This window comes from Mustela erminea, chromosome 4, assembly GCF_009829155.1.
Source record: "Mustela erminea isolate mMusErm1 chromosome 4, mMusErm1.Pri, whole genome shotgun sequence".
NCBI lineage: Eukaryota > Metazoa > Chordata > Mammalia > Carnivora > Mustelidae > Mustela > Mustela erminea.
The window spans coordinates 122731514-122759508 of record NC_045617.1 but is presented as its reverse complement, the minus strand read 5'-3'; the positions used below and the strand labels follow the sequence as shown (position 1 = coordinate 122759508).

The 27995-nt window shown below is 41.8% G+C and overlaps 1 protein-coding gene, 1 long non-coding RNA gene and 2 pseudogenes across 9 annotated transcripts; 2 read left to right on the top strand and 2 right to left on the bottom strand.

The window, feature by feature from the left end:
* Positions 1-27995, bottom strand: part of LOC116587519 — a 592489-nt pseudogene that overhangs the window by 120174 nt on the left and 444320 nt on the right.
* Positions 21-9233, top strand: LOC116587511 (DLA class I histocompatibility antigen, A9/A9 alpha chain-like). 8 transcript variants are annotated; one of them, XM_032338089.1, is made up of 8 exons: positions 21-684; positions 889-1164; positions 1657-1932; positions 2053-2160; positions 2573-2605; positions 2743-2790; positions 5210-5275; positions 8613-9233. In XM_032338089.1, the coding sequence occupies exons 1-7, from the start codon at positions 72-74 to the stop codon at positions 5269-5271; spliced, it is 1416 nt and encodes a 471-aa protein (XP_032193980.1). In that variant the 5' UTR covers positions 21-71; the 3' UTR covers positions 5272-5275; positions 8613-9233. The 8 variants fall into 8 exon arrangements, with proteins under 8 accessions (XP_032193980.1, XP_032193979.1, XP_032193981.1 ...); XM_032338088.1 differs by lacking the exon at positions 8613-9233 and adding an exon at positions 5763-5870; XM_032338090.1 differs by lacking the exon at positions 5210-5275.
* On the bottom strand, positions 2088-27884 carry LOC116587552. The gene is made up of 4 exons (XR_004284504.1): positions 27874-27884; positions 11696-11705; positions 10003-10011; positions 2088-2153 (listed from the first exon to the last, which is right to left on the bottom strand). It is a non-coding gene; the product is annotated as an uncharacterized LOC116587552 (long non-coding RNA).
* LOC116587530 lies at positions 8728-10464 on the top strand (annotated as a pseudogene).

Here is a 27995-nt window from a genome sequence, read left to right as displayed (position 1 = left end):
TTCCGCGTTATAAAGTCTCCGCATCCGCCACCGAGCCCAGCTTCGACTCAGCAGTTTGCCCAGACCCGGATATGCAGGTCTTGATGCCCCAAACCGTCCTCCTGCTGCTGTCGGGGGCCCTGGCAGTGACCGAGACCTGGGCGGGTGAGTGCGGGGCGGGAGGAAAGGGCCTCTGCGGGGCGGGAGCGAGGGGACCGCCGGGCGGGGACGCGGGACCCCCGGGGAAGGCACCTCTCCTCCGCCCCCGCTCCAGACCCCCAACCGCCCGGGCCCCACCCCAGCCTGTGCTCTCCCTTCCTCCCCGCCTGTGCCCTGCGCTCCCACACTCGGTGCCCCTCCCTCTACCCTCCCTGCCGCCTCCAACTGGTCCTCGACCCTGCGCCAGGACGAGGGTCGGGCGGGGTCTCAGCCCCTCCGCACCCGCAGGTTCCCACTCCCTGAGGTATTTCTACACCTTCGCGTCCCGGCCCCGACGCTTCATCGCCCTCGGCTACGTGGACGACACGCAGTTCGTGCGGTTTGACAGCCGCGCTGGGAGTGGGAGGATGGAGCCGCGGGCACCGTGGGTGGAGCAGGAAGGGCCGGAGTATTGGGACGAGGAGACCCGAATCGCCAAGCACAATGCATGGTATTACCGGGTGAGCCTGACCAACCTGCGGGACCACTACAACCAGAGCGAGGCCAGTGAGTGACAGGGCCCGGGTCCAGGTCACGAACCCCATCCCCACCGACGGGCCGGGATCTCCCCGAGTGTCCTGATGCGAGCATCATCCCGAGTTTGAGGAAACTCCCGTCCCCAGATCCCGAAACCGGGAGGAACCCGAGGGAAATTTTGGGGGGTTTATTTTCCATTTGCATTTAACCCCCTGCCCGTCGGGGCGGGACCAGGGCCTCACACCATCCAGCGCATGTACGGCTGTGACGTCGGGCCCGACGGGCGTCTCCTCCGCGAGTACAGTCAGTTCGCCTACGATGGTGTGGATTACATCGACCTGAATGAAGACCTCCGCTCCTGGACCGCGGCGGACTCCGCGGCGCAGATGACCCGCCGCAAGTGGGAGGCCGAAGGTTACACTGAGCATGACCGGAACTACCTGGAGGTTACGTGCGTGAAGTGGCTCCGCAGGTACCTGGAGAACGGGAAGGAGATGCTGCTCAAGGCAGGTATGAGGGGGCCGCGGGGCCTCCCTGATCTCCCCTCCCCTGGGGCTGGCTTCCCACCAGGAAGGGAAAATGGTCTCAAGTCAGAACGCCGCCCTCCCACCGCCGGGGTGTTCAGGTTCCTACTAGAGAGTGACTCAGCCAGAGGGCCGCTTTTCTCTAAAGGACAATGGAGGAATCCAGTCTCTCCCAGGAGGCAGGTGGAGACCATCCCTGAAATAACCCATCAGAGGTTCCCTTTGACCCTGGCAGCCTCCTTGGGAAACATGACTTCATTGTCTTTCCCCTTAGACCTGCAGCCTCCTACCCTAGTCTCTGTCCCTCATTCCAGGACCCCTAGATTAGGAGATCCCAAAGGTTAGGTTGGTGATTAGGCTTTGAACTTCTTCCATCTGGTGAAATTGCTGGGTCCACCTCAGGATGGTCACATGAATGCCCTTTCAGTGGCACATAAAGGTAAACCCAAGCTTAGATTTTCTGATTATTACTCCTCAGAACCCCCCAACACACACGTGACACACCACCCCATCTCTGACCGTATTGTCACCCTGAGGTGTTGGGCTCTGGGCTTCTACCCTGCGGAGATCACCCTGACCTGGCAGCGGGATGGGGAAGACCTGACTCAGGACACAGAGCTTGTGGAGACCAGGCCTGCAGGAGATGGAAACTTCCAGAAGTGGGCGGCTGTGGTGGTGCCTTCTGGAGAGGAGCAGAGATACACATGCCATGTGCAGCATGAGGGACTGCCTGAGCCCATCACCTTGAGATGGGGTAAGGAAGATTTGGAGTAGAGCCTCTTCTCAGAGAAAGCAGAAGTCCTTCTGGAGAACTTCAGTAGGGTCAGGACACTTAACAGAGCTCTGGATGCCTCACCTTCCCTTCCCTTTCCAGAGCCGCCTCCTCCTCCCACCATCCTTATCACATACATCATTGCTGGTCTGGCTCTCCTTGTGGTCACTGTGGTGACTGGAGCTGTGATCTGGAGGAAGAAGCTGTCAGGTAGGAATGGAGTTGGGGAATCTGAGTTTCTTGTCCCTCTGGGGGTTTCCTAGGTAGGCGACTGTCCTGCCTTGTTACTGGGAAGTACCATCCTCACATATGGACTTGCCCACTCTGGAGCTGATCACTACACTTAGTGTGTAGCAAACACTTGTGACAATGAAGGACACATTTTCATCTTGGTAATTCTGGTGGTGGGGACCAGCAGTCACAGGACAGAGAATAAGGTCTCTGTGACCCCAGACCCCAGACCCAGTGACCCCACATGTCGTTCTTCATGTTTCATGTCGTGTCCTGGGTGTCCAGCCAGAATTCTGCAAACTTCATTTAGAATCAGGGCCAGAAGCTTCCTCTAGGATCTCATGGCCCGGGCCTGTTCCAGGCCTCTGACATGATTATTTTCTTTCCACAGAAAGAATAAGACCAGGCTACTCTCATGCTGCAAGTAAATATGGAGAGGGTGATGCCTGAGATCCTGGGATAGTGTAGACAGGACCCCATGGGGAGCCCACTCACCCCATAGCTCCTCCTTTAGTCTCCTGACCTGTGGTCTCTGACCATATCCTGTTTGTTCTTTCCTAGGCGATGAAAGTGCCCAGGTCTCTAATGTGTTTCTCACGGCTCCTAAAGGTGAGACCCTGGAGACCTTGAAGTGGGTGATAAGACAGAGAAATACTGTTCTGATCCTTAGGACATTTTTCAAATCTGGAAAATCTCAGCTTGGTTTCTCAGTTTCATGACCTTAATAGACAGGAAATGATGCCCAGAGCTTATTCATGCAAGGAGCATGAGAAACACTGCCTCTCTGAAAATATGGGAAACTAAGTTCATATCACCAGAAAAGGGTGAAACATATTAAAGTCTTCTCTATTTTCAAGTACAAGAGTATTCTAAGGAAATTTGCCTTTGAGAGCAGAAAGTGAGCAAACAATTATTGCAAAAAAATTATAATCACAGACTAACCCTTTTGTGATTTGTAGTCAAAATTTTATTTTATTTTTTTTTACCATTTTGGGGCAAAATAACTTCAAGTCATTAGTTTAGTTTATAATTGTCCTGGATTGGTGATGATCCAAAAATTGTAAGAAAGAAACAAATTCAGGACAGCTGACTGGCTCAGTTGGTAGAGCAGGTGACTCTTGAATATGAGGTCCTGAGTTCAAACCCCATGTTGGGGACATAGCTTACTGAAAATAAACAAACAAAAATGAGTAAGTTTTTTAAAAAGAAATCCTTTAAAAGAGAAAGAAGCAGGAGCACCTGGGCGCCTCAGTCATTTTAAGTGTCCAACTCTTGGGTTTGGCTCAGGTCATGATCTCATGGGTCCTGAGATGGAGCCCCTTGTAGGGCTCTGCTCAGCAGAAGTTAGCTTGAGATTCTCTCCCATTGTCCTTCTTTCCCTCTCTCTCTCAAATAAATAAATAAATCTTTAAAAAAGGGAAAGAACATTTCTCTACAGAAATCTGTATTTAACCTGTGTATCAAAAATTTACACAAATAATTACAGAAAGAAAAAGATAAAAATTAAATGGAAAAAATACACGAGTGAATCATTTTAGAAAGAATAGATAGTATAAAGAAGCTCATAAAATTCAGTATTGGAATCATAAGACATGAACTATAACATAACCAGGATATCATATAAATATAGAAATATATATTATTGAATATATATTATGGATGTGATATAAAGAAAAAAATCACAAAATTGAAAATGTAGAAAAATGGTGAAAGCAAAAGCATCTCTTAAAAAAAAAACTACAGAGGGATGACTGGGTGTCTTAGTCAGTTAAGCGTCTACCTTTGGCTCATTTCATGGTCTGGGATCCTCTTCCAGTGGGAAGAGGCAGATTATCCACCGTAGGCAGAAAATGAGGGAGGAGTTAGGTCAGAAAGTCCGAAATGCTATGAGAAAATGCAGAAGGTAGATGATCCAGAGTTGTGATGTGGGGACAGGAAAAATGGCTTTTTTTTTTTTTTTAAAGATTTTATTATTTATTTGACAGAGAGAGATCACAAGTAGGCAGAGAGGCAGGCAGAGAGAGAGGAGGAAGCAGACTCCCTGCTGAGCAGAGAGCCAGATGTGGGACTCGATCCCAGGACTCTGAGATCATGACCTGAGCCGAAGGCAGCGGCTCAACCCACTGAGCCACCCAGGCGCCCCGCTTTTGTTTTTTAAAATATATATGGGAATGTAGTACATGAACAAAGAAACTTTTGAAAATTTAAAAAATTTTTAAAACTTTTATGCATTTATTTAAAGTATAATTTATATAGACTTATATTAATATCAGGTAAACAATATAGTGATTTAGCAATGCTATACATTTCTCAGTGCTCACTATAACAAGTGTCCTCTTAATCCCCTTCATACCTTTCACCCCTCCCCCCAGCCACCTCCCCTCAACCACCAGTTCTCTGTATTTAAGAGTCTCTTCTTTTGGATGTCTCTTTTTCTTTTGTTCATCTGTTTCGCTTCTTAAGTTTCAGATATGAATGAAATTGTATGATATTTGTCTTTCTCTGACTTATTTTAATTAGCATAACACTGTCCAGCTCCATTTGTGTTTTTGCAAATGGCCAAATTTCATTCTTTTTGATGGCTGAATAATATTCCATTGTGTATATATGCCACATCTTCTTTATGCATTCAACTATTGGTGGACACTTGGGTTGATTTCTTATTGTTGTAAATAATGCTGCAGTAAACATAGGAGTGCATGTATCTTTTCAAGTTAGTGTTTTCATTTTTTTTGAGTAAATACCCAATAATAGGATTACTAGGTCGTATGATAATTTTAGTTTTAACTCCTTGAGGAACCTCCACACTGTTTTCCATAGCGCTTGCACCAATTTACATTCCCACCAACTGTGCATGAGAGTTCCTTTTCTCCATATCATCTCCACACTTGTTATTTCTTGCATTGTTGGTTTTAGCCATTCTGACAGGTGTAAGTAATAGCTCATTGTGGTTTTGATTTGTATTTCCCTGATGATGAGTGATATTGAGCATCTTTTCATGTGTCTGTTGACTGTCTTTATTTTTTAGAACAATATCTTCTATCAAAAGATGGCTGTTTTCACTTGGGGGCTCACTGTAGGTGTCCCTGAAAAGGTGAGCTTTGAGAAAAGATTTGATGGACCCAGGAATTATCCATGAGATTGTCTGGGACAAGATTTTCCAGACAGGGGAAATTCCAGTGTGAATGCATGAGGGCAGGTGTGTCTGGGTGTTCTGGGAAGAGAAGGGAGGCCAGTATGGCTGGAGTAGAGAGTAACCAAGACGAGATACAGGCATGGCCAGACACTGTAAGTTTAGAGGATGTCAAGCTTTGCTTGAGTGTGCTTTGCTCTAATGGGAATTACAATACGGTTTGAGCAAAAGAGGGACATGGTACAACTTGTCCTTTGAAAGGATCACTTTGTCTGCAGTGTTAGGAACAGAATGGGAGGAAGGGGGCAGCTGAGGCATTGGGGAGAGCAGTAGGAAACTGGTACAATGTTCCAGGCTGGAGATATCTGTTTTTTCCACTGGGGTGTGAGCAGTGGAAAGAGTAGGAGGTTATGGGATTCTGGATACAATCTGTAGATGGGCTTTTCAGCACAATCTTGGGTATGAGAAAGAGGAGTCAAGGAGGACCCCCCAAATTCTGGACTATGGAAGTGGGAAGATGGAGCTGTTGTCAGCAGAGATGAGGAAGACTCTGGAAGGAGCATATTTGAGGAGGGGACATCACAAGCATTCCATGAAGATATGATGAGCTGAGATATCTATTAGAAATGTAAGTGAAGGAGTTGGCTTGGCCATCAGAGAAATGTGGATGAGGGTGGAATTTAGGAGAAAGGTCTGAACTGGGAAAGAGATTTTGAAGTGACACCATGTAAATGATGTTTAGTCTATAGCATAGATGAAGTCACCAAGGGGGCAAGGGCCGTAGAAGAGAAGGGGACAAGGACCAAACCCTGGACCCCCCGGTGCTAAGAGATCTGATCAGACCACACACTCAGAGCGGTCTGCACAGTCCTGGCTCCACGCATAGACCAGGGAGTCCCAAACCTCCCTGTTCAGAGAATTCCCAGACATCCTATTAAGGCTCACAAAGTGTGGAGTAGAGTATGAGATTCCGTATTTTCCAAAGGTGTGGCTGCTGCTAGTTTTCCCATCACACTTTTAGCAGCAAGAATGTAGATTAGGATTCCCCATGGTTGTGCCTCAACCTTGCTCGTAGGGCTTGTTAAATAGGTGATTCCCTGACCTTGTGCCAAATACTCAGAGTCTGTGGGTATGGGGAGAGGGCCGTGTGTTCTGAGAAGCCCCTCGAGCGAGTCTGGTGCTCAGCCGGATCTGGAACTGCTGAGGTTGGAGAGGAGAGAAGGCAGGGTGGGATTTTAAATCACATTTAAATGTGGGTTTTTCCCCACCTTGGAGAGAAAAGGGAGGATGTTTTTTGTCAATATGACATGTGATGTGAGATACATGTCATTTTCTTACCTTGAGGTGTATATAGTCAGGTGGGAGGAGTGGAAGTGGTTCTTAGTTTAGTGTAAGGAACATCTCTGAATGCTTACTTCCTGGAACTGTTCCCCTAATCAACTTTTTGGAGCAAACAATGGAATCTAACTTTTTTCTGTTTTGGTATTATGTTGGGGATGGCCTCAGAAGAGGCTTGAGACTACAGAGGCAGGAATGGGATATACCGTCCTACTGTAGGTTGAAGCCACACAGGAACTGCTACAACCAGAGTGAGGCCAATCCAGTGAGGCTGGGCAGACCACAGGTCACAAGTCTCCCCATTTCCCACTGGCTGGCCGGGTCTCCCTGGCTGTGGTTTGGAGCTTCATCTGGAGGCCTCAGAACCCACCGGGAGTCTCCACCCAGGGAATTCTCTCTGTTGTACCTTTGGAAATTGGCTGTGACCAGTCACCACCCAGAAGTGTGGAGCAGAGGGGAGTGGGGAGGCTGTGTGGTTGGGGCTGCCTCTGGGGCAAGGCCAGGGTCTTAATTTCCGGTTGACCTGCAGTTGAGCTGTGGGGTCTCAAGGGCCTCTCCTTGGTGGACACTGGCAGTTGGTCGATGATGGCACAGATTATCTCGCCCCGAAGAAGACCTGCACTCTTGGACTGTGGTGGACACGACGGCGCAGATCACTGGGCAGGTGCAACAGAGCGTGAGAGGAACTACGTGGAGGGCAGGTGCATGGAGTGGCGCCCCAGGTGCCTGGAGAACCGGAAGGAGACGCTGCAGTGCACAGTTAGGAGACACCTCAGCACTTCCCAGATCTCTGCACAGCCTGGGGCTGCACTCCCATAAGGAGGGGGGTAAATGGAATAGATTCCCGAATACCTGCTATCTCTCACAGGGCTCAGGAGACAGGGGGTTAATTAAATCTTGGCTCTTCAGATCCTCTACAGGAAGCGTGACTGGTCTAGGGGACCAGCCCTTCTCTCAGAAACTATTAAGGGATCCAGTCAGCCAGGGACGGAAGGGGAGACCATCCATGCAATAACCAACTGGCAGTACCTTTTGATTCGCTGTCAGTGGCTTTGAGAACTGTGAGGGACTTTCTCACTCAGTCCTTGAGAGGAAGGAGCATATGTGAGAAGGGACACCAAAGACTTTCAGTTTAAGAGATGTTTAAGCTGAGGGGCACCTGGGTGACTTATTAAGCATGGAACTCTTGATTTCAACTCAGGTCATGATCTCAGGTTTGTGAGATCGAGCCCCTCATCCAACATCTCACTGAGCATGGAGTATGCTTAAGATTCTCTCTCCCATGTGTCGCCTGGATAGCTGAGACCATTCAGGTCTGCCTGGCTCGGGTCATGATCCTGGGGTCCTGGGATCCAGCCCCACATCAGGCTCCTTGCTCAGTGGGGAGCCTGCTTGTGCTCTCTCTCCCTCTGTCAAATAAATAAATAAAATCTTTAAAAAGAAAAGATTCTCTCTCCCTCTCCTTCTCTGTTCCTCCCCCCAGCTTGCACACACACATGCTCTTTTATCTCAAAAAAGAAAAAAAGAGAGAGACATGCTTAATCTGAGATGTCATTTAGAAATGTGGTTGAGGGGCGCCTGGGTGGCTCAGATTGTTAAGCATCTGCCTTCTGCTCAGGTCATGATCCTAGGATCCTGGGATCAAGTCCCACATCAGACTCCCTGCTTCTCCCTCTGCCTCTGCCTCTCTCTCTCTCTGTCTCTCATGAATAAATAAATAAAAATCTTAAAAAAAATGCAATTGAGGTTATCAGGTTGACAGTTGTGTTACCCACAACTGGGTTCACCTCTTGGTGGGTTCAAAGCAAAAACTCAATGAAGCCAAAGAATAGGAAAATGAAGGGTTCTACTGACAAGTAAAGGAAAACACCAGGATATTTCCCAAAACACTGTCTCCCTGAACAGCAAACTGGGGAAGTTGTCAGTTGAGGGTGCTAATGTCATGACTCCTCTGATGCAGATCACCTGAGCCTTGGTCGGAACTGTTGTCTCTGCTGCTCCTGACACCTGGGTGACACTTGTGCCACTCAAGCTGAAATGTCTCTGCACAGACTTAGTGCCAGATCTGGGAGCCCATGGCTGCCACATCCCATCAGTCCCACCTCCAAGCAAGTGAAGATGTTAAAGATACTTTTGCCAGAGGAGAAATGAAAAATACTGAGTTCTAAAAATATCTGTTGAAAATGAGACACTTGTGATTGCATCATGTAGTCTGCCTTCCAGTTCCTGGGGTAAGGATTATGATTCCTTTGTTTTACCCCTCCTGGAGGACAAACAGCCGTGCAACATAGTGTTCAGTTTAAACTCTCAGAATGCCCAAGGATATGAGTGGATATTCACTGCCTGGTCTCCAGAATATTCTCATGATCATCAATATATGTTGTATGTAGGAACTAGTGCAACTCTGAAAAAGGAGTTTGGAGGGGGCCACGTTACAGATGAAGTGTTTGGAACAGTAAAGGAAGATGCATCATTACATGGATATAAAAAACATAATCTTCTGTCACAATCTTCTCCTGCCCCATTGACTGCAGCTGAGGAAAAATCACGACAGATTAAAATTAATGAGGCACAAACTGACATGGGTGTGGACACGAAGCATCAAACACTACAAGGAGTAACATTTCCTATTTCTTGAGAAGCTTTTCAAGCTTTGGAAACATTAAGTAACAGCTCAACTATATGCAACTGGAAATAGATATGAAAGATGAAATTATAATTTTGGCCAACACAACAAAGACAGAACTGAAAGACTTGCCAAGGAGGAGTCCCAAGGATTCAGCACGCTACCATTTCTTCCTGTGGGAAGATTCCCATGAAGGAGACGATTTGAAGTCTGTAGTTTCTATTTATTCAATGCTGGGATACACATGCAGTAAAGAGAACGGAAGCTGTATTTTAGCTGCGAGAGCTCTCTGCTTGAAACTGTTGAAAGACAACTACAAATGGATGTAATTAGAAAAATTGAAATAGGGTGCTTGGGTGGCTCAGTCCAGAGAGCATTTGAGTATTGATTTCAGCTCAGGTCATGATCTCGGGGTCCTGAGATTGAGCCCTGCGTCAGGATCCCCACTCAGCATGGAGTGTGCTGGAGAATCTGTGTCCCACTCACTCTGCCTTATTCCTGCTCATGCTCACTCTAAATAAATAAATAAAGTCTTAAAAAGAAAAAGGAAGGAAATTCAAACAAGGTGGCAGTTGGATAGTGCAGGGGAGGAGAAATATCTGGGTTGGAGAAATAGATTTGGGAGGCGACAGCATATACATGATGATTAGAGCCTTCAGCAGAGATGAGGTCACCAAGTGGGTGAGAATCATAGAAGAGAAATGAATAGGACCAATCCCTGGACTGCTCAGGGCTAAGCGGGCTGACCAGAGTGCAAGCAGGCACACACCCAGAGTGCAATGCACAGTCTGGTTCTGCATCTAGAAGGCACAGAGACCGGGGAGACCCAGCCTTCAGTGTGCATGGGAATTTCCTGGGCTATAAAGATCTAGACAGTCAGGGGTAGAGCATGAGATGCTGGTTTGATAATAGGGTTGATGCTGCTGCTGCTGGTCTTCAGATCCCACACTGGTAGTGAGCACAGGAAGCAGGATCCCTACATGGCCGGGCATCAGCCTCTCCTGTAGGGCTTATCACATCAGTGAGTCCTGGGCCCATGCCCAACATTCTAAGGTGGTGGGTCTGTGGAGAGACCTGAGTGTTTGGTAAGAAAGTCACAAGTCATCATGTGGTTCCACAGATAGGGAAGCACTGAAGTCCTTGAGGAGAGCACTCATTGTGGGAAGACGTCTTACAGACACATTGTGTTTTTTTTTTTTTGTTTTGTTTTGTTTTTTGTTTTTTTTTGGAGGAAGAAAAATGCAAGGTAAGCTGGGAGATACATATTTTCTCCTCTGTGGGGCACAGCCAGGTGGCAGATGAAGGAAGTCATCATCAGCTGAACATAAAAAAAAAGTCTGATTGCTAAAAAGAAGTCCTTAAAGTTCCCACCACACACACACACACACACTCACACATGTAAATGACATGATGCAGGTCTTAGCTGTTATAGTGGTAATCAGCTTGCAGTACATAAATATATCAGATCAAAAGGTTGTGCCCTTAACTTTATAAAATGTTATTTCAACTATATCTCAGTAAAACTGGAAAACAATTCTGAATCCATGCTCTTCAAAAGTATTCCATCATGGATTTATCACTCCTTGTTTTCAACAACAGAATCCAAGTTGTTTTAATTGAAACTATATATATTTATATGGAAATATATATGTACATATGTATAGTCAAGGAGAATTATATATAAATTTTAATATATAATACAAAATATAAATTATATATAAAATAAATATTAACATATATTTTAAGATTAAAGTAATATGGAATATTAAATATAAATTGTATTTATATATTATGAATATATATATTTATAGGGAAACATATATGTAAATAATGTTAGAGAGTATTGGGCCTCATTTTATAATGGCTAGATAGTTAAATCATTCTGAACATTTGTGGAATCCACTGGATATCTGAGAAAGAATTACTACAAGTCTACACATAGAAAAGTTATCACTTTTTGAGGCAATACATGGGAAGGTAATCCACTGGGGGAGTGAGCCTCCATCAGCTGGCTAATGGAAAATGATATATCAAAATCAGAACTTTCAGAAAAGTCTGCTCTGATGAGGGACATCCCTGTTTGAAAGGTGCTCAGGAAGCGAAGATGGGTGGAATCCCAGGTGGGACAATGTGGCCTCAGGATCTCAGGGACACAGAAAGAATGGGGGTGCCTGAGTGGAACAGAGTTCCCAGATATTGAACTGGGAAGCCCACTGCACTCAGCAAGCCCAGGACTGTTGTCATAAACCACCCACCTGGGCACAGTTGGGTGATCGTGTCTGAGCAGGGGCCCAGCAAGCAGCAGGACCACGGAGGCCAGTCTCCCTTCCCTGGGAGGAGCAGTGCTGGTGTGCTCTGTAAGGACCTGTAAAGTTTGGAGGCACAAAACAGGGTCATATGCCTGATATAGAAATGACTAGTCACAGGCTGGGTGAACACAGAGTTCCGATGGAAACCAGGGAGATAAGAATGACAGACTGCCTTTCTGTGAGAACTCACTGAAGAGTAGTGGACACGAAATTTCAGCTCCAGATCTAGACATTACAGTGCCTCCACTTATGCCCCCACATCGGCTCCAGAACTGCTTACACTGAGCCCTGGCCCCCTGGCAAAGGGGGGGATGCAGTTTTGTCTGGGGAAAGACACCTGAGAATCAGTGCAATAGACCTGTCCCCCAGAACACCAGCAGGAACTTCTGGTGAATACCGGGTTTATTGATCATACAGAACTGCAAAACTCCAGCCCTTGGAGAAAGAAATATATACCATCTGTGGTTTTCCCCCTTATTCTTTAGTCCTTCAGTTTTAAATTTTATTTCCCTTTCAGCTATTTTCTTACCAATTGTATTTTTAAGTCTTTTTAAAATTTTCATTTTTACATTTATGTTTATATATTTTTTTCATTTTTGGCTTCCTTTCATTGCGTTCATCTTATTTTTTTTTTAAGATTTTATTTATTTACTTGACACAGAGAGAGATCACAAGTAGGCAGAGAGGTAGGCAGAGAGAGGGGGGAAGCAGGCTCACTGCTGAGCAGAGAGCCCGATGCGGGGCTCTATCCCAGGACCCTGAGATCATGACCTGAGCCGAAGGCAGAAGCTTAACCCACTGAGCCACCCAGGCGCCCCGCATTCAACTTATTTTTGTATATACATATAACTTTTTCTTTATTTCCTATTTTGGGATCTAGTTTTTTTCTAACAAACAGATGAATGTAAACCCAGGATCTAGTTTCTTGTTCTGTTCTGTTCAACTTCTTGTTTGATTTTATTCTTTTTTTTCCCCTTTGCGGTTTCTGTTCTTTTCTGATTTGTTTAATGTATATTTTTCCTGGTGTTGTTGTTGGTATTTTTGTATTTTCTCTATCTTTCATCTGTTCTTTTCTAGAATAATGAGAAGATGGAGGAACTCACTCCAAAAAATAGAACAAGAGGCAGTGTTCACTGCCAGAGATTTAATCAATATGGATATAAGTAAGGTGTCTGAACTAGAATTCAAAACAATAACTATAAAAACAATAGCTGGACTTGAAAAGTCATAGAAGACACTAGAGTATCTCTACCAGAGAAATAAAAGAACTACAATTGAGTCAGGGTGAAATAAAAAAAGCTATCAATGAGACACAATAAAAATGCAGTCTCTAACTGCTAGAATAAATGAGGCAGAAGAGTCAGTGATATAGAAGACAAAGTGATGGAGAATAAGAAAGCTGAGAAAAAGAGAGATAAACAACTAGTGGATCACTAGGGTAGGATTTGAGAAATCAGCAATACCATAAAGTGAAAAAATATTAGAATAATGGGGATCCCAGAGGAAGAGGAAAAAGAAAGGGGCAGAAGGTTTATTTGAACAAATTATAGCTGAGAATATGCCTAATCTGGGAAAGGAAATAGGCTTTCAAGTCCAGGAGGCACAGAGAACCCCCTGAAAATCCGTAAAAATAGGCCAACACCCTATAATAGTGACATATAATAGTGAAGCTTGCAAATTTCAGAGATAAAGAAAAATCCTGAAAGCAGCTCAGAACCTGAGGTCCTTAAACTAAATAGGTAGAAACACAAGGTTGGCAGCTGACCTGTCCACAGGCCCCTGGCACCCAGAAAGGACTGACATGATATATTACACATGCAAAATGGGACAGATATGCAGCCAACAATGCTTTATCAAGCCAGGCTGTCATTCAGAATAAGAGAGATAAAGAGCTTCCTGGACAAAGAGAAAATAAAAGAATTTGTGATAGCCAAACCAGCCATGGAAGAATTATTAAAGGGAATCCTTTGAGTGAAGCGAGAGCTCAAAAGTAAAAAAGACAAAGAAGGAACAGAGACAATATACAGAAACAGTGAATTTAAAAGTAATACAATGGGGGCGCCTGGGTGGCTCAGTGGGTTAAAGCCTCTGCCTTCGGCTCAGGTCATGATCCCAGGGTCCTGGGATCGAGCCCCGCATCGGGCTCTCTGCTCAGCAGGGAGCCTGCTTCCTCCTTTCTCTCTGCCTGCCTCTCAGCCTACTTGTAATCTCTGCCTGTCAAATAAATAAATAAAATCTTTAAAAAAAATAAAAGTAATACAATGGTATTAAATTCATAAATATCAATAATAACTCTGAATATAAATGGGTTAAATGCCCCAATCAAAAGACACAGGGAATCAGATTGGGTCAACAGTAAGACCCATTGATATGCTGTCTACAAGAGAGTCATTTTAGACCCAAAGACACCACAGATTGAAAGTGAGGGGGGGAGAATCATTTATCATGCTAATGAATATCACGAGAAAGCTGGGGTAGTAATCCTTCTATCAGACAAATTAGACCTTAAGCCAAAGACGTAATAAGATACAAGGAAGGATACTATACCATAATAAAGGGGTCTATACAACAAAATCCCTAACAATTGTAAATATTTATACCCCTAATGTAGGAGGAGACAATTATGTAAAGCAATTAATAACCAAAGTAAAGAAACAAATTGATAATAATACAGTCATACTGGGGGACTTTAACATCTCCCTCACACCAAGGGACAGATCATCTAAGCAGAAAGTCAATAAGACAACAATGACTTTCCTTGACACATGGCACCAGAAGGACTAAACAGTTATATTCAGAACATTTCATCCCAAAGCAGCAGAATACACCTTCTTTTCAGATGTCCATAATATGTTATCCAGAATAGATACAAAATTAGGTCTTAACCAGTAGCAAAAGATTAAGATTATTCCCTGCATATCTTCAGACCACACTGCTTTAAACCTGGAACTGAATCATAAAAGATAATCTGGAAGGAACACAAATACATGGAGGAAAAAGAGCATCCTACTAAAGAATGAATGGGACAACCAGGAAATTAAAAAGAACTTTAAAAATTCGTGGAAACAAATGAAAATGGAAACAACAGTTCAAAACTTTTGTGATAAAGCAAAGGCAATCCTAAGAGGAAATATATGTCAATACAAACCTTCCTCAAGAAAAAAGAAAGGGGGCACCTGGGTGGCTCAGTGGGTTAAGCCTCTGCTTTCAGCTCAGGTCATGATCCCAGGGTCCTGGGTTTCGAGCCCCACATCAGGCTCTCTGCTCTGCGGGGAGCCTGCTTCCTCCTCTCTCTCTCTCTCTGCCTGCCTCTCTGCCTACTTGTAATCCTGTCTGTCAAAAAAAAAAAAAAAAAAAAAAAAGAGGAAAGAAACAAGAAAGGTGGCTGTGCCAACTTGCATTCTCACCAACAGTGTAAGAGGGTTCCCCTTTCTCCACATCCTCTCCAACACTTGTTTACTGTCTTGTTAATTTTGGTCATTCCAACTGGCATAAGGTGGTATCTCAACGTGTGGAGATTCCTTAAGAAATTAAAAATATAGCTACCCTATGACCCTGCAATTGCATTACTGTGTATTTACCCTAAAGATACAGATGTAGAGAAAAGAAGGGCCATCTGTACCCCAATGTTCATAGCAGCAATGGCCACAATCATCAAACTGTGGAAAGAGCCAAGATGCCCTTCTACAGACAAATGGATAAAGAAGATATGGTCCATATATACAATGGAATATTATGCCTCCATCAGAATGGATGAATACTGAACTTTTGTATCAACATGGATGGGATTAGGGGAGATTATGCAGAGTGAAATAAGTCAAGCAGAGAGAGTCAATTATCATATGGCTTCACTTACTTGTGGAGCATAAGGAATAACACGGAGGACATGGGGAGATGGAGAGAAGTGAGTTGGGGGAATCGGAGGCGGAGAGAAACCATGAGAGACTGTGGACTCTGAGAAAGAAACTGAGGTTTTGGAGGGGAGGAGGTGAGGGGTTAGGTGAGCCTGGTGGTGGGTATTGAGGAGGGCACATGTTGCATGGAGTATTGGGTGTGGTGCATAAACAATGAATCTTGGAATATTGAAAAAATGAAATAAACCAAAACAAAACAAAACAAGCAAAATCACACACACACAAAAATTAAAAAAGAAACAAGAATGGTCTCAAATACACAACCTCACATTAAACCTAAAGGAGCTGGAAAAAGAAGAGCAAATAAAGACTAATTCCAGTAGGGGAAGAGAAATAATAAAGATTAGAGCAGACAACAATGACATAGAAACCAAAAGAACAGTAGAACAGATCAATGAAACTAGGAGCTGGTTATTTGAAAGAATTAACAATAGTCAAGAAGCCCTTACCCAGACTTATCAAGAAGAATAGGAAAAGGACCTAAATAAATAAAACCATGAATAAAAGAGGAGAGATCACAACCAACACCAAGGAAATACAAACAGTTATAAGAACATATTATGAACAACTATATGCCAACAAGTTGAACAATCTGGAAGAAATGGATGCACTCCTCGAAACTTGCAAACTACCAAAACTGAAACAAGAAGAAATTGAATACCTGAAAAGACCAGACCTATATCCAGGAAAGAAATTGAAGCAGTAATCAAAAATCCCTAACAAACAAGAGATGGCTTCCCAGGGGAATTCTACAAAACATTAAAAGCAGAATTAATACATATTCTTCTGAAACTGTTCCAAAAAATAGAAACCAGAGGAAAACTTCCAAACTCATTCTATGAGGCCAGACTTATCTTGATCCCAAAACCAGATAAAGACCTCACCAAAAAGGAGAATTACTGACCAATGTCCCTGATGAACATGGATGCCAAAATTCTTACCAAGCCAATAGGGTCCACTGGAGCATTAAAAGAATTATTCACCAAAACCAAGTGGGATTTATTCCTGGGCTGCAAGGACAGTTCAACATCTGCAAATCAATCAATGTGATACACCACATTAATAAAAGAAAGGATGGGAACCATATAATCCTCACAATAGGTACAGAAAAAGCATGTGACAAAGTACAGCATCCTTTGTTGATTAAAATTCTCTGCACTGTAGGGATAGAGGGAACATACCTCAATATGATAAAAGCTATCCATGAAAAGCCCACAGTGAATGCCATTCTCAATAGGAAGAACTTTTCCCCTGACAACATGACAGGGATGTTCCCTCTCATAACTGTAGTAATAGAAGCCCTAGCCTCGACAATCAGACAACAAAAAGATATATTAAAAAAAATCCAAATCACAAAGCAATCACAAAGTCAAATTCTCAATCTTCACAGATGATATGGTACTCTATGTTTAAAATCCAAAGTACTCCACCCCAACATTGCTAGAACTGATACAGGAATTCAGTAAGGTGGCGAGATATAAAATCAATGCACAGAAATCAGTTACATTTCTATACACTAACAATGAGACAGAAGAAAGAGAAATTAAGGAATCAGTACCATTTACAATTGCCTCCCAAACCATAAGATACCTAGGAATAAACCTAACCAAAGAGGTAATGTATCTGTACTCTGAAAACTAGAACACTCATTATTGAAATTGAGGAGGACCCAAAGAAATTGAAAAAAGTTCCATGCTCAAGGATTGGAAGAATAAATATTGTTAAAGTGTCTATGCTACCTAGAGCAATCTGCACATTCAATGCAATTCCTATCAAAATACCATCCACTTTTTTCACAGAAATGGAACAAATAATCCTAAAATTTGTATGGAACCAGAAAAGTCTCCAAATAGCCAAAGGAATGTTAAAAAGAAAACCAAAGCTGGTGGGGTCTCAATTCTGGACTGCAAGCTCTATGTCAAAGCTGTCATCATCAAGGCAGTGTGGTACTGGCACAAAAACAGACACATAGATCAGTGGAACAGAATAGAGAGCCCAGAAGTGGACTCTCAACTCCATGGTCAACGGACAGCCACATGCAGAAGAATGAAACCGGACCATTTCCATACAGCACACACAAAAATACTCAAAATGCATGGAAATCATCAATGTGAGACAAAACCAGTTATGACATAGGCAGAAGACATGGACAGACATTTCTCCAAAGAAGACAAAGAAATGGCCAACAGACATATGAACAAATATTCAACATCACTTGGCATCAGGGAAATACAAAACAAAACCACAATGAGATACCGCTTCATACTGGTTAGAATGGTTAAAATGAACAACTCAGGAATCAATAGATGTTGGTGAGGATGCAAAGAAAGAACTCTGTTACACTGTTGGTGGAAATGTAAACTGGTGCAGCTACTCTGGAAAGCAGTAATGAAGTTCCTCAAAAAGTTAAAAAGAGAGCTACCCTATGGCCCAGCAATTGCACTATAAGGTATTTATCCAAAGTATACAAACATAGTAATTTGAGGGAGCAGGGTCTAGTGTTTATAGCAGCATTCTCCATGGTAGCTAAAATATGGAAAAAGCCCTGTTGTCTACCAACAGATGAATGAATAAGAAAAAGTGGGATAAATATACACAGGAATATTACTCAGCCATCAAAAAGAATGAAATGTTGCCATTTGCAGCAACATGGGTGCAACACAAGGGTGTCATGCTAAGTGAAATAAGTCAATCAGTGAAAAGTGAGGTCTCTTCTAGATGCACTCAGGGCTAAAGTCAGAGCTGGGTTTTCAGAGGTAGGAAATGCAGCTCAGGAAAAGAGATTCTGCCAAGTAAAGAGGAGGCCGGGCCAGGGCCAGCTAGGAAACTCTCCCTGGGTTATTAAGAGCAGCTGTTCTCAAAGTGTGGTCTGTGGAACAGCTCATGTCACTGAGGCCCTTTCACAGAATCTATGAGGTTAACACTATTTTCATAACATCACTTAGACATTATTTGCCTTTTCACCACATTGACATTCACACTGAGGTAAAACTTAGCAAGAATGAAGGTGATGGGTGCGAACAGCAATAGTTGTTATTCTTCACCACACTTACTCCCATAGAAAACAAAAACACTGTTTCTGCCATCTTTCAGTGCCATGATAGTGGTTGCATGAATGTTCTGCAGATACTCTAAAAAATGTTAACAATGACTAAGAGAGAGGAAAAAGTCAGATCTCATTAGGCTATGCTCCAAAGTCATCACCCTGTTTCTAACTGTGATGAGGAAGCTTGGTTATATTGGTGAATCTGAAGTCACTGATGAACACAGAGCTGGGAATACTGCTGTGAACCTCAGGGGCAGTTTAAAGGCCTGTGGAGTGATCAGCCTCAGATTTGATGTACAAACCAAGAATCTACAAAAATGGTAGAAGAATCTGCTCTCACCTCTCCATTTTGGTTTCATTGTCCTGACAACCTCAGCTGGCATCATGGACCATGAAGAAGCAAGATGAAAACACACACCAGGGAAAATCCAGAGATTCTTTTTCTACAGATGTAATACACCTGTAGTATTATGTGCAAATAAAATGTCTCAAAAACAAAAAACAGCAAAACAAAACTAGTATCATATTAAAGCGTCCTGGTTAAGGCATTAAAAATTATTATCTTATAATTATTATCAAATCCCAATTTTAAACATATCTTACATGATGACATGGGATGTACAGCACTTCTGCTACTTCCCAAGGAAAATAATTTATGTGAAATTAACTGACCTCTTTCTTCTCCTCCTCCTCCACCTCCTCCTTCTCTTTTTTTTTTTTAACAGAATACCATTTTAAAAAAAGATTTTTATTTATTTACTTATTTGACAGAGAAAGAGATAGTGAAAGAGGGAACACAAGCAGGGGGAGTGGGATAGGGAGAAGCAGGCTTCCCACTGAGCAGGGAGCCTGATGCAAGGCTCTATCCCAGGACCCTGGGATCATGACCTGAGCTGAAGGCAGATGCTTAATGACTGAGCCACCTAGGTGCCCCATACAGAATACCATTTTTACCTGAAAGAATTAATGACACAGAAACTTGGAATATTTAGACTGGGTTATTTGACAGACAGTTTCTGGAAAATGAACAGGAACCTATTCTTTCATGAAAATAAACTCACATGAAAATTGAGAGCACTTGTTGCCTTGATCAAAAGTAAGCTCTCAAGAGAAAAATCAGAATTTTGGAAAACACCAATAAACTTGATAGCTCTAATGACAAACCTTTTTGTTGGGATCTGTGGTAATATTAAAACAAATATGACTTTTTGATAATTCTATTCCAGTCTAATCAACACTGAAACACCTATATAACTTCCAGAAACACAGTACTTAAAAAAAAGTCATGCAATAGTACAAGGTCCATTCCATGTGCAGGATCGGCCAGGGATATTAATGTAACAGAGAAGAACATAGTCAATGATACTGTTTCAATTTCCACTTTGCCAATAACCTTAGAGAAAGTACAACCTGTGTATTTGTAATATAGTGTCTAACTAAGACAAATATAATTATCTGAGAAGGTTATGAAACCTGCCATTTTCCACTATCTGTGCAAGGCTGTAAATTCATATCTTTGCAAATGGCAAGATTTCATTTTTTTGATGGCTGCATAATATTCCATTATATATATATACCACATCTTTTTTATCCATTCATCTGTTGATGGACTTCTGGACTCTTTCAATAGTTTGATTATTGAGGACATTGCTACCATAAACATTGGGGTGTGGTGCCCCTTTGGATTACTACATTTGCATTTTGGGGGTAAATACATGGTAGCGCAATTACTGAGTCATAGAGGAGCTCTATTATCAACCTTTTGAGGATCCTTCATACTGTTTTACAGAGTGGCTGTACCAGCTTGCATTCCCAGCAACAGTGTAGGCGAGTTCCCCTTCCTACACACCCTGCCAACATTTCCTGACATGTTAATTTTAGCCATTGTGACTGGTGTGAGGTGGTACCTTATTAAGGTTTTGATTTGTATCTCCCTGATGCTGAGTAATGCTGAGAACTTTTTCATGTGTCTGTTGGCCATTTCGATGTCTTTTTTGGAGAAATGACTGCTCATGTTTTCTTCCCATTTCATGATTGGATTATTTGTTCCTTGGGTGTTGGGCTTATAAGTTCCTTATAAGTTTTGGATTCTAGCCCTTTATCTGATATGTCATTCGCAAATATCTTCTCCCATTCTATCTGTTGTCTTTTGGTTTTGTTGACTGTTTTGTTGGGCAAAAGAGTTTTCTCTTGATGAAGTCCCAATAGTTCATTTTTGCCCTTGCTACCCTTGCCTTGGTAATGTTTCTAGGAATATGTTGCTGTGGCTAAGGTCGAAGAGGTTGCTTCCTGTGTTTAGTGGATTTCTGTCTCACATTGAGGACTCCCATGCATTTTGAGTATTTTTGTGTGTGGTGTAAGGAAATGATCCAGTTTCATTCTTCTGCATGTGGCTGTCCAATTTTCCCAACACAATGTGTTGAAGAGACTGTCTTTTCTCCACTGGACATTCTTTCCTGCTTTGTTGAAGATTAGTTGACCATAGAGTTGAGGGTCCATTTCTGGGCTCTCTATTCTGTTCCACTGATCTATGTGTCTGTTTTTGTGCCAGTACCACACTGCCTTGATGATGACAGCTTTGACATAGAGCTTGCAGTCCAGAATTGAGACCCCACCAGCTTTGGTTTTCTTTTTAACATTCCTTTGGCTATTTGGAGTCTTTTCTGGTTTCATACAAATTTTAGGATTATTTGTTCCATTTCTGTGAAAAAAGTGGATGGTATTTTGATAGGAATTGCATTGAATGTGTAGATTGCTCTAGGTAGCATAGACATTTTAACAATATTTGTTTTTCCAATCCTTAAGCATGGAACTTTTTTCCATTTCTTTGGGTCTTCCTCAATTTCATTAATTAGTGTTCTATACTTTTCAGAGTATACAGACTTGACCTCTTTGGCTGTGTTTATTCCTAGGTATATCATGGTTTTCATTGTAATTGTAAATGGGATCGACCCCTTAATTTCTCTTTCTTCTGTCTTGTTATTGGTGTATAGAAATGTAACTGATTTCTGTGCATTGATTTTCTATCTTTTACTGACCTTTACTGAATTTATATCCTTTACTGAACTATCCTTTATGAATTATCCTTTACTGATTTACTGAATTCCTGTATGAGTTCTAGCAGTTTTGGGGTAGAGTCTTTGGGTTTTCCATATAGAGTATCATGTCATCTGCAAAGAGCAAGAGTTTGACTTCTTGCCATTTTGGATGACTTTTATTTCTTTTTGTTGTCTGATGGCTGTGTTGAACAGCAGTGGTGATTTGGACATCCCTGCCATGTTCCTGACTGAAGGGGAAAAAGCTCTCAGTTTTTCCCCATTAAGAATGATATTCACTGTGGGTTTTTCATAGATGATATTGTGAATGGATTATGGTATGTACCCTTAAAAAAAAAGATTTTATTTATTTATTTATTTATTTGATGACAGAGATCACAAGTAGGCAGAGAGGCAGGCAGAGAGAGAGAGAGAGAGAGAGAGAGAGGAAGGGAAGCAGGCTCCCCGCTGAGCAGAGAGCCCGACACGGGGCTCAATCCCAGGACCCTGGGATCGTGACCTGAGTTGAAGGCAGAGTCTTAACCCACTGAGCCACCCAGGTTCCCTGAGGTATGTGCCTTTTATCCCTACACTGTGAATTGTTTTAACCAACAAAGGATACTGTATTTTGTCACATGGTTTTTCTGCATCTATCAACAGGATCATATGGTTCTTGTCCTTTCTTTTATTAATGTAGTGTATTACACTGATTGATTTTCAGATGTTGAACCCTTCTTGCATCCCAGGAGTAAATCCTAATTGGTTGTGAATAATCCGTGTACTGTACAGTTGGATTCTATTGGCTAGTATTTTGATAAGAATTCTTGCATCCATGTTCATCAGGGATATTGGTCTATAATTCTCCTTTTGTTGGGATCTTTGGTTTGGAGATCAAGGTGATATTGGTCTCATAAAATGAGTTTGAAAGTTTTTCTTCCATTTCTAATTTTTGGAACAGTTACAGAAGAATAGGTATTAATTCTTTCAATGTTTGGTAAAATTCTTCTGGGAAGCCACCTTACCCTGGGCTCTTTTTATTGAGAGGTGTTTTATTACTGCTTCAATTTGTTTGCTGGTGATGGTCTGTTCAGTTTTTTTTTTTTCTAGTTGAGTTTTGGCAGTTTATATGTCTCTAGGAATGCATCCATTTCTTCTAGAGTGTCTAATTTTTTGACATGTATTTGATCATAATATGTTCTTATAATTCTTTGTATTTCTTCAGTATTTGTTGTGATCTCTCCTCTTTCATTCATGATTTTATTAATTTGGGTCCTTTCACTTTTTTTCATAGGTCTGGTCGGGGGTTATCAATCTGAATAATTCTTTCAAAGAACCAGCTCCGAATTTTGTTGATCTATTCTACTGTTTTTCTGGTTTCTATTTCATTGATTTCTCCTCTGGTCTTTATTATTTCTCTTCTGCTGGGTTTAAGCTTTATTTGCTGTTAGTCCAGCTCCTCCTAGGTGTAGGGTTGGGTTGTGTATTTGAGACCTTTCTTGTTTCTTGAGAAAAGCTTGCATTGCTGTATACTTCCCTCTTAGGACTGCCTTTGCTGCATCCCAAAGATTTTGAATATTTGTATTATCATTTTTGTTAGTTTCCATGAATTTTTAAAATTCTACTTCAATTATATGGTTGAATGATTAATTCTTTAGCAGGATGCTCTTTAGCCTGTATGTATTTGAGTTCTTTCCAAATTTCCTCTTGTGATTGGGTTAAACTATCAAAGCACTGTGATCTGAAAATATGCAGGTAATGATCCCAATCTTTTGGTAACAGGTGAGACCTCATTTGTGACCCAGGACATGATCTATTCTGGAGAATGTTCCATGTGCACTAGAGAAGGATGTGTATTCTGTTGCTCTGTCTTGGAATGTTCTGAGTATATCTTTGAAGTCCATCTGCTCCAGTGCATCATTTAAAGCCCTTAATTTCTTATTGATCTTTTGCTTAGATGATCTATCCATTTAAGTGAAGGGGTGTTAAATCCCCTATTATAGTTGTATTACTGCCAATGTGCTTCTTTGATTTTGTTATTAATTGGTTTATATAATGGGTTGATTCTATGTTAAGGGCACAGATATTTACAACTGTTAGATTTTCTTGTTGGATAGACCCTTTAAGTATGATATACTGTCGGGGCGCCTGGGTGGCTCAGTGGGTTGGGCCTCTTCCTTTGGCTCAGGTCATGATCTCAGGGTCCTGGGATCAAGTCCCACAATGGGCTCTCTGCTCGTCAGGGAGACTGCTCCCCCCTCTCTCTGTGCCTGTCTCTCTGCCTACTTGTAATCTTTCTCTGTCAAATAAATAAATAAAATCTTTAAAAAAAAGTATGATATAGTGTCATTTCTCATCTCTTTTTATAGGTTTTGGTTTAAATCTAATTTTTATGACATAAGGATTGCCACCCAAGCTTTATTTTGATGTCCATTAACATGGTAAATGGTTTTCCATCCCCTCACTTAAAATCTGAAGGTGTCTTTGGGTCTAAAATGAGTCTCTTGCAGACAACATATCAATGGGTCTTGTTTTTTTTTAATTCAATCTGATACATTGTGTCTTTTGATTGGAGCATTTACATTCAAGGTAACTATTGAAAGAAATGAATTTAGTGCCATTGCATTGCCTGTAAGGTGACTTACTGTATATTGTCTCTGTTCCTTCCTGGTCTGTGTTAGTTTTGGGCTTTCTCTTTGCTTGGAGGACCCTTGCAATATTTCTTGTAGTGCTGGTTTGGTGATAGCAAATTCTTTTATTTATTTATTTATTTTTCTTTTCTTTTCTCCTATCTCCTTTTCTTTTCTTTCTTTTTTGATTTTTTTAAAAGATTTTATTTATTTATTTGACAGACAGAGATCACAAGTAGACAGAGAGGCAGGCAGAGGGGGAGGGGGAAGCAGGCTCCCTGCTGAGCAGAAAGCCCGACGACGCAGGGCTCAATCCCAGGACCCTGAGATCATGACCTGAGCTGAAGGCAGAGGCCTAACCCACTGAGCCACCCAGGTGCCCCTCTATTTTTTTTTAAAGGAACTTTTTTTTCTTCTTTATTTGACAGAGAGAGAGATCACAAGTAGTCAGAGAGGCAGGCAGAGAGAGGGGGGGAAGCAGGCTCCCTGCTGAGCAGAGAGCCCAATGCAGGGCTTGATCCCAGGACCCTGAGATCATAACCTGAGCTGAAGGCAGAAGCTTTAACCCACTATGCCACCAAGGTGCCCCTGGGGTAGCTCTATTTTTTTTTAAGATTTTATTTATTTATTTGACAGACAGAGATCACAAGTAGGCAGAGAGGCAGGCAGAGAGAGAGGAAGGGAAGCAGGCGTCCTCCCAAGCAGAGAGAGAGCCTGATGCAGGGCTCAATCCCAGGACCCTGGGATCATGACCTGAGCCGAAGGCAGAGACTTTACCACTTAGCCACCCAGGTGCTCTGGTAGCTCTATTTTTAATGCAAATTCTTTTAGTTTCTGTTTGTCCTGGAAGCTTTTTATCTTTCCTTCTTTTTTCAATGACAGCCTACCTTCATATAGTATTCTTGGCTGCATATTTTTCTCATTTAGTACCCTTAATATATTATGCCTGTCCTTTCTGGCCTGCCAGGTCTCTGTGGATTGTTCTGCTGCCAATAATGTTTCTATAGTTGTAGTTTACAGACCTCTTGTCCTGAGGTGCTCTCAGGGTTTTCTCTTTGTCTCTGAGATTTATAAGTTTTCCTATTGGATTTTGGGGTGTTACCTATTTTTATTGATTTTGAGGGGTTCTCTGTGCCTTCTGGATTTTGATTTCTGTTTCCTTCCCCAAATTAGGGAAGTTCTCTGGTATAATTTGCTCCAATATACCTTCTACCCACCCCTCTCTTTCTTCTTCTGGGGTCCCAATTATTTCTAATATTGTTTCACTCAATGGTATCACTTATCTCTCAAATTCTCCCCTTCATCATCCAATAGTTGTTTATCTCTCTTTTTCACAGTTTCTTTGTTTGGTCTCCTATATCACTAATTCTTCTTTGGCGTCATTCACCCTAGCAGTTAGAGCCTCCATTTTTTATTACACTTCATTAATAGCCTATTTGATTTTGACTTGGTTAGATTTTGTTTCTCCAGAAAGAGATTCTCTAGTGTCTTCTATGCTTTTTTCAAGGCCAGCTGGTATCTTTATAATAATTGTTCTGAACTCTAGTTTTGACATCTTACTAATGTCCATATTAATTACATGCCTGGCAGTCACTACTGCCTCTTTTTTTTTTCTTTTTTCTTTTTTTCCTGAGGTGAGTTTTTTCACCTTGTCATTTTGTCCAGAAAAGAATGGACGAATGAGAGAACAAAATGCTAAAAGGACAGCAAAAACTCCAGAGAAATATATAGTAAACAAATCAGAAGAGACCGAAAAATGGCAGGGGGAGGAGGGAAAAAAAAAAAAAAAGAATGCGATCAGGCTCGTGAATAGAACAGACCCAAACACTAGATTTTGTGTATTTTGGTCTGTTAAAAGAAACTGTCTCCCAACATTTTAAAGAAAGAAAAACATATATGTACAAAAGTAAGTTTAAATACAATGAAGAGATAGAATATGAATATAGAAATAAATATTAAAATTTTTTAAAGGAATTGGTAAAGGAGTTGGTTGAAAAAATAAAGAAGAACAATTAAGAGAGAGAGAGAGAGAGAGAGAGAGAATGTGACAGATTGGGGAATAGAACAGAGTCATATACTAGACTTAGAGTATATTGGTCTGTTAGAAGAAACTGTATACCAAAATTGTAAAGAAAGAAAAACTCTGTTTAGGTTAAATACAATGAAGGGATGTAATATGACTGTAAAAAAGGAAATTAAAAAAGATTTAAAAAAGGAACTGATAAGAAGTTGGTTGAAAAGGGAAAGAAAAAAACTGAAAAAATGAAAAAGAAAAAAATAAAGAAAAATTTAAAAATTAACTTTGAAAGAATAAAGAACCATGGGAAGAAAGCCATGAGTTCTATGTGCTGTATTGCCCTACTGCTGGAGTTTTGCAGTTCTCATTTATCAGTAAACTTGGTCTTGGTTGAATGTTCTTGCTGATCTTCTGAGGGAGGGACTTGTTGTACTCATTCTCAAATGTCTTTATCTGAGGCTGAATTGCACCACCCTTTCTAGGGGGCATGGCTAAGTAATTGGTTCCAGTTTGCTTGATGTGGCTTTTGTTCCCGGAAGACATTCTGTGCAGCTTTGGAGGATGAAAATCAAAAGGGCAGCCTTCTAATCTCTGGCCCCAGATGAGCCAACATCTTGGGGCCCCACTCCTTAGTGGACGCTCAGAGAAAAGTAGTCAATCACTCCTCCCTCCCTGGTCTCTGTCTACAAACTGTCTGTACAAACTAGGGACAGTTTGTATCTGAAGGTACCAAACAGAGACATAACTGACTTTGATTTTGGGAGCCACTAGCTTCATTTGATTTGTGACCACCAGCTTCACATCCCAAATAGAAATCTAATGTTGTCTGTAAGAGAAATCATATTGGTCATTTCATTTTACATGTGTCTAATGAATCTGACTCAAGGACCACAAAGCATGAAGCACAGTACCATCCAAAGCAACACACTGTGTGGAAGGAAGTGTCCTATATACACTCTGTCCAGTATGGTGGCCACAAGATGCATGTGGCTCCTGAGATACAGATGGCACTTGAAATGGGGCTGGTGTGCTGAGCAGTTTCATTTCTTATTGTTTTAAATGAATAGGGATTTAAGTGGCTCAAAACTACTATTCAGACAGTACATGTCTAGAATGTTTTCAGTGTTCAGGATTCTCCTCAAAGAAGATGCTGTGTGACTCATATTAAATTTATCTTCAAATGGAAGACATGGATTATCTATGTAGGTCTGAGAAATATCCTTAAAATGAAACATGAAAGTTTAATTACCATGCATTATAACAACTCAAGTATACAGACATGAACCAAAACATGATTATCACATCTAGGTCATAAGCATTCAGAAATGCCCATCCCTGGACTCATTGTTGTCTCTATTACTTTGGATGTTTTGATATTGGTTATGTTTACCTGGTAAACATAAGGAGGCTCATAAGTCTTCACTGAGCCTAGGTTAGAGGGTATATTGACTAAAACATGTACCTTGTAGGCTTTGTACGTACTTGCAAATGTCATAAAGAAGAAGATGGACATCTTGGAGCCCATTAATTTATTATCTTTTACCTCTTGCTCCTCCCCATACTTTTTCCCAAGTTCAGACAATTCTCTGTATTTCCCTTCACCCTTGAAACCCTCTGCTCCTCATTTCTACTAAGTTGAAAATACACATGAAACTGTGGGATGAAGAAATTCTCTAAGCATGGCCCGGTAATGAAAACCCATAAAGAACAAGAAATTTCAGCATGTGATCCACACACTCACAAAGATACAAACACATGTCTATGATCAA